The sequence below is a fragment of the Athene noctua genome, chromosome 8 (genome assembly GCF_965140245.1).
Source record: "Athene noctua chromosome 8, bAthNoc1.hap1.1, whole genome shotgun sequence".
Lineage (NCBI taxonomy): Eukaryota > Metazoa > Chordata > Aves > Strigiformes > Strigidae > Athene > Athene noctua.
Genome location: NC_134044.1, coordinates 22293130 through 22306624, shown reverse-complemented (window position 1 = coordinate 22306624; position 13495 = coordinate 22293130). Strand labels below are relative to the sequence as shown.

Below are 13495 nucleotides of genomic sequence, written 5' to 3'. Positions count from 1 at the left end.
CCCGATCTCCACCGACAACTGTGCCTGGGGAAGTTTCCCTGTCGCTTTGCAAAGTTGACAGCCTGGTACTCTTCCAGAAGTCTTAACCTTTCTCTCCTTCCCCCCTGTACATCCACACACACGCACCTGCTAAGTGTGGGCTTAGTAAGAGCAGACTTCACTTTTACAACCATCAGTTGAAAGGACTGCGGTCCCAATGCATCATCTATTGTATCTGCCTTTTAATCTCCTTTTTTTCCCGTACTTGAGGCACTCTGGCATCTTCACTTCTGCAGATAGTGAAAGCCTGTACACTATCATTTACTCAGCGGACGATGAATCTGACAGTCTAATCTTAACTTCTTAACAGCTGTGTTTATTTACTAAAGTAGTAAATTGTTTCCTCTAAAGCACAGAGGGGTTGGTCTGAACAAACTAGCATCTCTGCAATTTGGTGAGATTCGGTACTCGCACATGCTTTCTTTTGAAACTATACATTTTTCTATCACTGAAGTATCTGAATTATAGGCAATCTTGAGATCCAATCTTTGTTTTAATGACTGCTCTGGCTGCTCTTTTGTATAGAGGAGAAGGAGAGCTGGAAGTACAGTAAATTGGCTTACAGGAAATGGCAAATAATAACCCCACTTATGTTCTGAATTTTACTGACTACATTTGCTCCCATTCCAAGACACTTTTCTGTTTCCTATTTGTAGTTTAGTTCAGATTACACAAGTCACTGCACCACCACTTTGCTCCTTCAGCCTGTCTCCATGCTTATGCAAACTGGACACTGGTTAGTTGTGTGTAAGCAGCAACGCTCTAGGTCAGAAGAGGTGTTAGGGTACCTTCATGAGAGTCACACACTTGTACTCTGAAACTTAAAACCCAGCCCTATTAGTCCAGACCAAGTTGTTTTTTGAGTTTCTGCAAACAGCCTTCAACATGAGGCGAGTCTTGCCGGGATGCCTGGCAGGAGCTGCAGGGCTTGCTACAGTGCCTGGCTTGCACTGTTCTGCCAGATGCTCCTGCTCTTGCCCCAGGACTGCAACTGCTTAGGAGCCTGTACAAAGCAGAGCTACTGCCGTAACACCGGGGGAAGGAAAAGAAAACCATATCTTGCAGCTTATTGTGAACTAAGTATAGCATTACTGCAGCAATTCCCAGCTGGAGTAGCAAGTTTTGGAAAACAGTGGAAATGAACAAATCTAATGGGAAAAAAACCACATCCTTCTTCCTCAGCAGCAGTGATAAAATAATGGTAATAAAACCTCCTCTTCTAGTTTCCACTTCTCCTTGGGGATATGGAAGCATCTGAGAATATGGTACACACCTACTCCCTCCACCACTGCTGAGACTACTGGATTCCTTAAAATCCCCCTCTCAATTAGGCCTGATAAAGGAGAGGCCTTTCCTTCTGAACTTATTCCCCACAGCAGCAGCAGTCGCGCTCAGGCCCCTACAAGGAAGGGTCCCCAGTACAGGTGAGAGTAGAGCAGGTAATAACCCTGAGCTAGAAGTGATCTGCATTCTCAAAGTAGTTTATACCTCTTCACCCTTTTTCAGTCATTCCCCACATACCCATAGACACAAGAGCACCTTCAAGTACCCGTTTGCTGGAGAACACACCCAGAAATCTCAGCATATATCAGGCTGTTGTGGTTTAACCCCAGCTGGCAACTAAGCACCACACAGTCCCCTTGCTCACTCCTCCCTGCAGTGGGACAGGGAAAAGAATCAGGAGGGTAAAGGTGAGAAAACTTGTGGGTTGTGATAAAGACAGTTTAATAGGTAAAGCAAAACCCTTCCCTTCCTTCTTCCCCCAGCTTTGTACGCTGAGCATGACGCCACATAGTCTGGGATGTCCCTTTGGTGCGTTGGGCTCAGCTGTCCCGGCTGTGCCCCCTCCCAGCTGCTTGTGCACCCCCAGCCCCTCGCTGGTGGCGTGGGGTGAGGGGCAGAAAAGGCCCTGACTATGTAAGCGCTGCTCAGCAATAACGAAAACATCTCTGTATTATCAACACTGTTTCCAGCACAAATCCAAACCAGCCCCATATTAGGTACTGTGAAGAAAATTAACTCTGTCCCAGACAAAACCAGCACAGTCTCCACTCTTATTCCACACCATTCATATCATGCTCAGGTCCTACACCATCCAATACATCCTCGTTAATGACCACCCCTCTTACCATCCTTTGATATAATACACAAATATCATTCCCATAGTCTATGGACCACACTTGTAAAATGTCTTTAAAATGCCCACAAAATGTCTATTGCATTCATTTAGTCCATGACTTTGGGCTCCAACTGTTACGGTGGTCACTCAGGACAGCAGAGGTGGGGTGTTGTGTGGAGTTACTGGGCACCAAAGCCAGTTCAGGTCAGGTCACTGCTGCACTCGTGCTGCTTCTTGTAAGGCTTGTCCTCCTTGGTTCAGGTGGTTCCTGCTACAGTAATTCCTATAATATGCAACTCAAGTCATGGGTTACAACAGTTTAAAGGTATTTCCATTATAATCTCCACCCGTGGTCCCTTTGGATCAGACCATCAGGTTTAACATTGCAATGCACTCCTCCCCTTGCCTCTGCTCTGGCTAGGCCTTCTCCCCAGACTGCCGTCCCTTAGGGGTGTACCTGCTCCGAGTGGAGCCTTGGCTATAAGCCACAGTTGCTGTGAGGTGCACCTGCTCCAGCGTGGCCTTATCCATGGGCCACAGTTCAGAGACGTACCTGCTCCAGCGTGGCCTTACCCACAGCCACGGTCCCTTCAGGAGTGGCCCTGCTCCATCACGGCCTTGCCCACGGCTGCAGTCCCTCCAGGGTGTACCTGTCATGGTTCATCCATGGCCACATGCTGAGGTGCTGCAGCATGACCTCGTGCATGGCCACCACAGCTTCAAGGTGTACCTGCTGCAGCAGGGCCTCCTCCACAGCCACAGATGCTTTGAGGTGTATCGTGTCCAGCATGGACTTACCCTTGGGCCACAACCCCTTCAGAGGCACATGCTGCGGCAGACACAACCGCAGTTGGACTCTTCAAGATCTACCTGCTCTGGCATAGGCTTATGCACAGCCACAGACGCTTCAGGGTGTCCCGCTCCCGTGGGGACTCCTCCTCAGGTCACAGTCCCTTCGCCTCGAGTCCACACTGGAGCTCCAGCCTGTCCAGTGCAGCAGCACAGGATCAGCAGCAATGCCCTGGCCCTGGCCAGCCCAGGCACATCGCCACCGCTGTTATCAGAATGTGCCCAGGCTCGGACAGTTAGATGATCGGCGCCACAGCAGCACACCAAGCAGCGACAGCAAAAAGCAGCCACTAACGAGCACTAGACTCTAATACACAGCAAGGCAAGAGAGCCCCACAGCAAGCACAGGAGCCTGCCAATTAATAGCTAAACCGCTGTAACAGCTATTAACAGCTATTTATATGCAGCCTCACTTGAGAAATATCCTCTCAGTTAGTTTGCAGATGTTTAGGGTTTTCCAGTTCTGAAAACTGGTATATGTTTAAAGCTTTTTGTTTACAATAAATTTGGTTATTTTTGAATCCTTGTGACACTGGTCTATTTAAAAGCAGCTCTTCAGGAGACAAAATAGCTGTGTGGACAGAAATCAGTAATATGTATGTCTCCATGAGGTAGAAACAGCCTTGACTGAAACATGTTTTTACCACATTAAAAAACATTTACTGCCTAAAAACATGTTTAATATAAACCAGCAAAAATTCTTTCTCTCTTAGTAGTCTTACCAGGTGTATTAGCATATCACTGGAGCATTTTACACATTCACTGTTCTGTTGTTTCAATGCAGGCATCACGTACATCTCCAGTTCACAGGGTGCCCTTCCCCATTCTCACTGGTTTGGAACATTCTGGTTTGGGAGGGTGGTCCCAGGTGGAAGCTGTGGGCAGATACAACCCTCAGCCTGGTCCTCCATCCTGCTTTGGAGGAAATGCCTCTGGAGGAGGGAATTTTGAGTTTTATTCCTAGCTTTGCCATAGACCTCCTGGGCAACTCTGGACAAAACCTGTCACTAGCTGAAAACCAGGAAGGGGGACAGTGCAAACGACGGCTTGTAGAAGAGAAAAAAGGTGTTGATGTAAAACTTCCAAGAACAATGGGGTCCCACCTTCGCTGGGACATCAGTAATGCCAACCCATAAATTATTGAGCCGTTGTTTGTATTTATTATAGCAGAATTGCAAAACTAGGATTCTTATTTCATTTTCCCCTGCCTCTCCCTCACTCGTGCCAGAGACCGTACTTCTTATAAACAAGATTCTTATTTCAGTATTCATTAGATTGTTTGTCAAGAAGAGCAGCTGGTGTTGATGAATTGATTAAGATGCACCGAGGACGGTTCAGCCTAAAGAAGAAAAGACACAACAACAGATTTCAAATACATAAAAGGCTGCTGTGAACAATAAACAAACAGCTTTTTCTTTCCCCCCACATTCAGGGTGGACAAAATAGTAAGTTTTTAATTGCAGCAAAGAAGATTCAGATTAGACAGAGAAGTGCTGTAACGTTAAGGCCATCGCAGTATTGGAATAGATGGCTCAGGAAAGCCTTTGAGCCCAGACTGGCAGCTGTTTGTCAGGAACAGAAGCGTGCAGCCTGCCTGACTGCTGAGCTCTCAAGACGTGCAACCAGTCATTTCCCCTTGCCTTCCTAATTATTTGATGACCCCATCATTTTTAGGACCTCTAAAAGCAAAAGTATCCAGTTTGATCCTGCTCATTTAAAAGTCCGCCTAAATAAAGTGGAATAAAATGGCTGAAAATCTGGAGAGACACTACTCTCGGAAATTCTGTATCCATGCATGTAAAATGCGATCCAGCTGCAAACAACACAGAAAGCCACGTAACGGGATGGTGTTCAAACCAAAGAGCACTATGAGCACAGATTTCCTATCCTTATTATTTCTTATTTCTTGTCCAATTCAGAAGCATAACTTACCGGCAATGAGAAGAGCATCCATTGGAAACACTGAAGCTGATTTATCCACCCAGCCAAGCAAACAGTAATATGCCAGCAGATAAATAAATAAATGGGTCAACAAGTATTTTGCACTTGAATGCTCCAGATAAGAAATGATATACCTAAACCCCACACTCGGAGGCACACCTGCTGTCCAGGCAACAGCAACAAACTCTATTTAACCGACATTTCAATGGGTACCAAATGGGAAACTTCCCTGATTTAACAACACAGTGCAAAGTTACAATTTGTTCTCTATCAAAACTGTATTCAATGATTTCCTGTAAAATTAGCTGCAGGAACTGAAGTGAAATAGAATATTTAATGGAATCAAATAACAGAATATTTAATTCAGCACAGAGAAAGATTTTCTGATTTGAGCATGAGATGGTAAACAACACAATTGCAACTAAACACACTCCTACCTCTTTGCCTTGGGAATTGGCTTCTGGCTTCAAATTACTTACTGCTAGAAAGCAGTTTGTTCCTATCCACCTCATCAGCATCTGACTTTGCTGCAGTATTCATGCAAACTGAAGATAGATGAGATGTGGCAATAAAAAGAACTGCAAAACTTTCAAATAACAATTTAAAAAGTAAACTACACGTCGGTAATTACAATTCTTCCCTATTGTCCTTAGGTGGGAATTTCCTACCTTCAAAATTATTCACTTACAAGAAATTAAGTGATATCTGTCAGAATCTACTGCGGCTCTCAATTTAAGTATCAGGAATTATATATTATATCATTTAAACAGTCTTTTTCCATATTTATGAAGGGTGAAGCCACGATGCTGTTCAGCTGTAACAGCCAGCAGCCATTATGCTCATAGTAGCTTTTGTAACAGCAAATGATGCAGCACCCCAACTCTGTGAGTAAGAAAGAGATTGCAGAGACCCAGTACAGCTTTGGAGAACCAACAGCCACATTCAGATGACTGACACCCTGCCTGTGCCCCCGTGCTGAGCATTTGTTAAAGGTTGACCTTACACCTTCAGATGTTCTTGTCAACAGAAGACATTTGAAGCACGGACAAAGGTAGAAATTCAAGTAAAGTGAGCCTGCAGATTTCATTGGTTTCTATCAAGTCTGAAACAAGATGCAAGAAGAGAAAACGGTGCCTCAGATTTGTTGTATGCATTTCAATATAGTGGAATGGGAAATGTGATCTGTGATGGATTTTTAATATTTGTCAGAAAAAAACCTCCATCCACCAACACTTCTTTTCAGAAGTGCTGCCCTAGGTCTGCTTGCAGTGAAGTAATTAGAAATTTCCCCTTGGCATCAGTGTGAGCAGGGACCTCTCATTCTCTTAACAGGGAAGGGAGAACACTCAATCCAAGCTGTCACCAGTCCAGCAAAGAAGTCTTGAAATGTTCAAGAATGTGAAATTCAGAAAGCACAAAATGCAGCTCTCTTGAGGTAAAAATCAGGGTTCTTAACATCTAGAACAAGTCAACAATAAAACAGTCTATTGAAAGTACTTGACCTCTGTTGAGACTTTTTGACATCTTCTTAAGACCAGAATCTTGACTTGGTATCTGAAGAACAAATCTAGGACCTGAACATTCTCACATTACATCTATTACAAAAACCTGTGTCTTTTTTAATCCTTCAAACACTCCTTTACGGTACCGGGTCAGATAAATAAGAAAGCCTCTGCACTGTATATCTCCTGGGTCAGCTTTCCTTAAGGACAAATTGCACTAACTGGGGCATCATCATTCTCTCCGGAATCATCAATAAATTCCTCCCAAATTATTATTCTGTTACAGCTGCCCTGTGCTGACATCAGGGAACCAAAGATGTTGCACAGACATCCATTAAATCATGTCCCTACGAGGTAGGGAACACAAACTTCATTAATATCTGAGATCACAAGTTCCTGGGGAATTACAGAACCAGATTGTTATAGCATGAGGATAACTGAGCTTCCAAGGGAAGCTTCGGGCAGTAATGGCATAAGGCACCTACCTGGAAAGCCATCTCCTCCTCGGAGGACAGAGGTGGGCGTTGCTGCCACATGAGCCAAACACCCACATTCCCACAACACCACTGCCCGGCTCCTGCAGCGCAGGGTGGCCGTGCTCTAGACGGGAGCGTTTGCTCTAACGACATTTCAAGACACACAAATCTTCTCTATCACATTATTTAGTACAAGCAGTCTGTCTCAAACCCATGAAATTGCTTCAATATTGCTTTCATAAAATTCAAATGATGACAGGGAAATCCTGAAGTGCGCTCAGACTCCAGGTGAAAGGAATCCAAGACTGGTTTTACACTTGTAAAACGCAGTTCCTCCTCTGTTTTCAATCCATTACGTATGCTTTTCAACAGCAAGGTGCAACATATTAAAATTAATTGATATGGATAACATTACTGAAATAAGAAAGCTATTATTTTGAACATACTGTAGCAAATAAATAGTCTGCCTGAAAAAGCAGTAATTTCAACATAAAGTTTTAGCGACATTGAAAATAAACCATCTGGGTTTGCTCTCTTAGATTGTGACAAGACCCACAATTCTAAAGGAATTAAAACATCATTATGTATAGATGGATGCATGTTAATTCATGCGTAAATCTAAATGGTTTCATATATCTGAAATACCGTAACACAAATAACATTCCTTTCCACAACCAAACTGAATCACTGCGTAAGAGCGGATCTCTCCGGCGTGGGATCGCATTACCACACAGGAGCCAGCTCCCACGCCTCCAAAGTCTTCTAAGCAGCTGGAGCGTAGCTGTGAATGTCACTAGACTCAGTCTCTCTTCCACGAGCGTATGGGTGAGGAGCAGCTGAAGCACGGCAAACGCACGCGTGAGACAGCCGTGCGGCTAAATCAAACGCGCAACAGGAAGCGGTGGCAGAGGACAGCTTCACCGTTTGCAGCACTCTGTGTTCATAAAGAATGTGTAGCTGTACAACGTATTGCCTCCCACTGCTTCTTACATACTGTCTTACGTGAAAATGTGCCAAAATTAATATTAAAAATAGTGTTTCAGTCTCTCACTTCCCCAACATAATCATCTGTAAATTTTCTGTGCCAAGCATTTAAAATTACATTCAGCCAAGGTAATATCAAAATATATTTTATTCTGGACCTCTTTCAGATCTGATTCAAATTACAGTTGTCAAAGCAATACAATGCAAAGGGAAACTGCAACAGAAAATGTGCCTGGAAGGGATATAAGGGCCTTGGGGACAAATCATTGTGATGTAGAACCAAAATACATCATAAAGTGTAATTAACATGGTCCAGGACAGTATAGAACATCTATATCAGTCTTCTTTAGACAATAATCATGAAAACTGAACAATAAAAGTCCTTTAAACAAGTACAAAAAACTGTCATGGGCTGGTTTACACTTTTACAACAGTTGTAATTTAACTGGATAACTGAAGAAATGATGCAGACATTTTAATCCAGTGCTATAGGTAGGCTCACAGAATTAGACCCAAAGGATTTGTAACTCCAAATGAAACCATTACAACTACAATGTCAATGTCAGGAGAGAGAGAAAATTACTTCTGTATTCTAGAATTACTGTTCTGCACACTGCAGTCTGTTGAGGACAAGATTGCAAAGTACACTGGACTAGCAACAACATGCAGACTGTTTTCTTGTATTTACCCACAAATGTCAAAAAACATTATGAAGTAAAAATGAATGATTATTTAAAAAAGAAAACAAAACAAAAACATGCCTCAAGTTATTGTCAAGCTTCAAACTTAAAGGCAGAGAAAGCGAATTATGTACTCAAAACTACTGATCTGAAGCACTATTAACACTAAATCTGCAATCCACAAGAAATGGCAGATTTTCCTGGTTCGTCTGCCTTCCATCAGACTGACAGTGAAGACAGTCACACTTTCACAGAACGTGGTATTTCAGAGCTTTCTCTAGAGGGAGAAGTGAAGACTGCTCCACAGCTCTCTCCCTACGGAAAATGTCAGGGATCCTGATGGAGATTTACTGCTGTCTCCCGAAGCCATATTTGCTTCGAACATGCCACAATGTTGCTTCTGCTTTCTTCAGACTTCTGGAGAGTGTGAAACTGATCCCACTGGGGAACGGCTCTACAGGACTTTGTGAAGGGAGAAGCTATCATGCTTGTCAATGAGAAAGGAACACTGGGCTAAATCCGGCAGGCCCTGCTCTGGCAAAACCCCGCCGAAGCCAAGGGGAGTCTTGGCTCGAGTCAGCCGTGGCTCGTTTTATCTATGCGGCACGCTGTACGGCACGACACGGACCCAACGCCTCCAATGCTTATCCTGGCAAGGTTTTCTCATGAAGTGAAAGACAATGGGATTTCTGGTTAAGTAAAGGTTGGAAAAATCAGGTCCCAAGGCTCCTCTTTGCTAAACAGACAAAAACATACAACCTTTTATTTACAAGCTGAAAAACCCAGTTTGCGATTTTAATGAAATTCCTTCATTCAGCAGAACGAAATGCATCAGCTGATTGCTAAGACTGCTCCGCAGGCAAACTGGCACAACCGCCCTGTGCCACCTACTAACCTTCCTAAACACAAAGAACATTTCAAAGGTACAGTGTCCCATTAAATAGCCTAGCATGAGGTAAGCAGTGTAAGGAAAAAGGAGTGCTTTTTAAAATGAAAATTAATTAAAATTGGTAGAAATCTTTGGCCTTTCTCTCAAGATGCATTAAAGTGTCATGAAATCAAGAAACATGCTTCAAAATGCCATGTCATTCTGACTCTGGTAACTGTTACCTCCCTCCACCCAACCCAGAAAAAGAGGCACTTTTAGTGTTTCATATAAGATTTCCAATCATCTAGTAGACACGCTAAATAACCCTGCACAATTGTAGTCCCAGAATAAACTGAGTTTATCAACATTACAAAGAGTCTAAAAAAGCTTTTATGAGGACCTAGATATTCTCTTAACTACACTAAAAAGTCCACTGGCTGGGAATCTTTACATCAATTTAAAAATGCAGAAAAAGGTAAAGTAAAAATAGAAAAAGAGGAACTCTACAGAAACCTGGACCTAATTATGCAGAAACGAGAAACAGGATTCTGAGATGGATGCATAGAAAGACAGCGAACTCAAGAGCAGTTCATTTCTTATTCCATCATTAATTCTGAGCCTGGTTTTTCCCCTTCCTTTTATCCCCTGTTTAGATATTTGCCCATTAACTTGTTGAACTGGAAAAAATAGGAACTGTAATGTATGCAAAGGCTTATGCACATGTTTGCCTTTACACTTGGAAAACAGGTGCAACAGAATTACTCGGTATGTAAGACTGAGCATGTGCATATGTTTAGACAAAGTTAGGGTCTTACTGACATTTGGCATACTCAATTTAAAGGAACAATTTGAACAGTCTACCTCACTATTGAATACGAGGTCTTTGTGCTATAAAAGATAATAATTAATGTCATGGTTTTCTTTTTTTTTTTTTCTTTTTGCTTCACATAATCACAGAACCTAGCACACCTTGCATGCATGCATTTAACAGTGTATAAAACAAGAGGCGAGAAGAGGTGTGAGCAGGAGCAGCACTGTGGCATGCTAGTAAAGGACAACAATAAAATACCTATTGGCCAGATCCTTTGCTAGTGGAAGCTGGCATCATTCCACTACAGTGGGGCACTGCTGATTAACACCAGGTTGGGGGTCTCAGCCTGCGTGTCCAGAGCACTCAAGTCAACAGATCTGACATTCCTGCTGGACCGTGCTTCAAGCACCTGAAAACCCTGGACCTGTGATACTGAAGCTCTGTTTTATCTATTTCTGAATATGTGATACTATGCTTAAGCAACTAGAATTACAACCAAAACAGCTGATGATTGAGAAAGAGGAAAATGGCAATACCCTAAAACATGGCTGTGTGATTTTGCAGCTATGTCACAGAATTCCACCACAATTGTTTAGATTGGCTGAAAGAATCATCCAATAACTTTTATGAAAATGAATAAACTGTCCATATTAAAATACAAAAGTACTATCAAGAATCACTTCTGACTTTCAGATTTAAATTCAGTGCAATTGACAAATGCATTGCTAAACGAAAAATGCAGCTTAAACATACTCAAAACATTTGTGTCTATTCCTGGGAGCACAGTTTAAAATTATTGCACAGAATTTTTTTTTTTATTTTATTTTTTTTTCATTAAATGACAGAGGTCAGCCACAGTCATGGACCTCCAGCAATAAAAGCAGTATTTCAAGTGCCAGACACTCAATATATTAGGTTTCCTACATATTGTAACTCACAGGGTAATTGCTCTAAACATTTGTAATATGTTCCAAAACCCTATAAATAGCTGGCACCGAACCACCATGGATGACTGTCTTTATGGATATGACTTTTGGTTGGTTTTAAATGCTGTGTATGATAGTATTATAATCCTGGGGTATATATATAAAGAATGTATTGATGACTTCTCTTTACCACTGGCAAATTGCTACCCTACCTTAGCTAAACTCAGACTTGCTTCAAGTCGTGTTTATTCCATGTAAATAGCAGAAATCAATGCCTAAAGAACAATGGTTAAAATGTCCAAGCTGCATTATCTCAATTAAATCAATTTATACCTAACTTGGAGGGGAAAAAACCAAACCAAACCAAACCAGGTTGGAGACTAGCAATCAGAAGCCACAAAATTATTTGTGATTGAAATAGTGTTATAAAACTGATAACTTTGCAAAGCTCTGTAATATAAACCATTTCTTAAGTAAAACGCCTGTGACATAAATTTGACAACCTCTCTCTTTATAAATTTACACTCTTGGAATCTTACGCAAGACATGATGCAACCTTTTCGACTACACATACGCGTAAACACAACCTCATGCTATCATTTACAAATAAAATCACTATCAGGATACTTTTAATCACATGAGCAGAAAAAGGTTTGCCATATACATCTGTCATTGTAAGAAAAATACTTGATATTGTAAACAGAGTAAAAGACACTATATAGTAGTGATTATTAAAAAAATAGCAGCTTACATCTACCCTATATTTGGAAAAAAATGTAGTCACAAGATACAATAAACTGCAGGACTGGAGCAGCAGGGGAATTAGTGCAAGTATTCATCTTTTAAATAAGCTGAATCACTGCTATTAAAATAAACTTGAAGCAAGTCCTCTGTTTAAGTTTTTTTAAATCTAAGGTAGTAAACATTTTGCCTCTTAATGGCAGTGTTATCAAATATATGCCAAAGATTTTATTTTAATAAAGAAAAATTACATGAGATACTTTTAATACTGGAGTTTGGTTACAATTATACATCTAAGCTCCTACAAATAATGATGGGCAACTCTCAAAGAAGCTGTGGCATGAACCCTTGTCCAGAAAGATCTTAACCTCTTAAAAAAACAATCCCCCAGCTATACTTTGCTCCTTTTCACAATAGTGCACAATTTAACCATATTTTAGCTATGGTCTTAAAGCAACAGAAGATGCATCTTTTCCTCTTTTTTTTTTATCCTTTTTTTTTTTTTTTTGCATCCCTGTATTTTTCTTCTCTGTATTTTTGTGCCCTTCTATTCTTAAGTTTGGCAGAATTATGTCCCAAATAAGAAACTACTGCATTTCAGCCATGTCACCAGAAAATAAAACATAGCATTATACCCATTACTGTCATACTTTGTAGATGAGCAGGACGTGAAATATCACACCTCAAAGAAGGTTGTTGGTTTTTTGTTTTTGTGGTTTTTTTTTTCTTCTCTCTCCATAATCCCTTTTCCACTCTCCCTCTGTTCACAAAATTGTGCTCTGGGAGCCACAAAAATGTACCAAACATTATCAGGTTCAATCTACCTCTTCAAAGAATGCATTAAAACATGTTTCAAAGAAACTTTTTTTTTTTCCCAAGGTGAAAAAAATATAAACAAGAAACTAATTCACTCCCTTACTTCATGCATCCGTAAACTTAACCAAAACAAAACAGAAAACCCAATGGTTAAAATCAAAGAAAAAACTACTGCTGCAGATTTCTTTAAGTCCATTTTCTCTGTACACACAAACTGCTCAACTACCGAGAAGGAAAACAAAAATACCCCGCAATCCACTGTCATAATGGATTTAAAGGGGGGAAGGGGTAATGAAGGCTGCCATTAGTATCTTCTGAATTTGGTATGTATATGGGTCTGCTCTTGTATATGGTATATTTCTCTCTCTCTCTCGCTCTCTCTTCTGTTTTTCATATCCAAAACCTTTAAGTGTTATTTTGGGGCACAGCAGATTCCAGCACTTGGTGAACAGGATTCACAAGCTGTGACAAAACTCTGTCATCCTCTTCAGGGTGTAATTTTTTTTTTTTTCTCTTTTTTTATATACAGTATATGTATATATTTCTTTTACGTTTGGCTGTAGTGGACTGGCCATGGTTCAATTGGGACTATAGCAGTACATGGGTCAGGGACAGTCATTTTGGCTATGTACACATTCATAGTCGGTCCATGGCTTCCAACTAGTAGCGCTATTTCCGTAGGTCTAATACACAAACCTGCAAGAAAAAGAAATCCATATACAGAAATTGCACATTGCACAATA

At 41.3% G+C, this 13495-nt stretch overlaps 1 protein-coding gene across 7 annotated transcripts in view; it reads right to left on the bottom strand.

The window, feature by feature from the left end:
- Window positions 1-8040: 8040 nt before the first annotated feature.
- The window catches only part of TBL1XR1 (TBL1X/Y related 1), a 130801-nt gene continuing 125346 nt past the window's right edge, over window positions 8041-13495 (bottom strand). For all 7 annotated transcript variants that reach the window (XM_074911691.1, XM_074911694.1, XM_074911688.1 and 4 more), the window contains one exon: window positions 8041-13448. In XM_074911691.1, coding sequence (XP_074767792.1) covers window positions 13422-13448 — 27 coding nt within the window. In that variant the 3' untranslated portion in view covers window positions 8041-13421. The remainder of the gene's footprint in view (window positions 13449-13495) is intronic.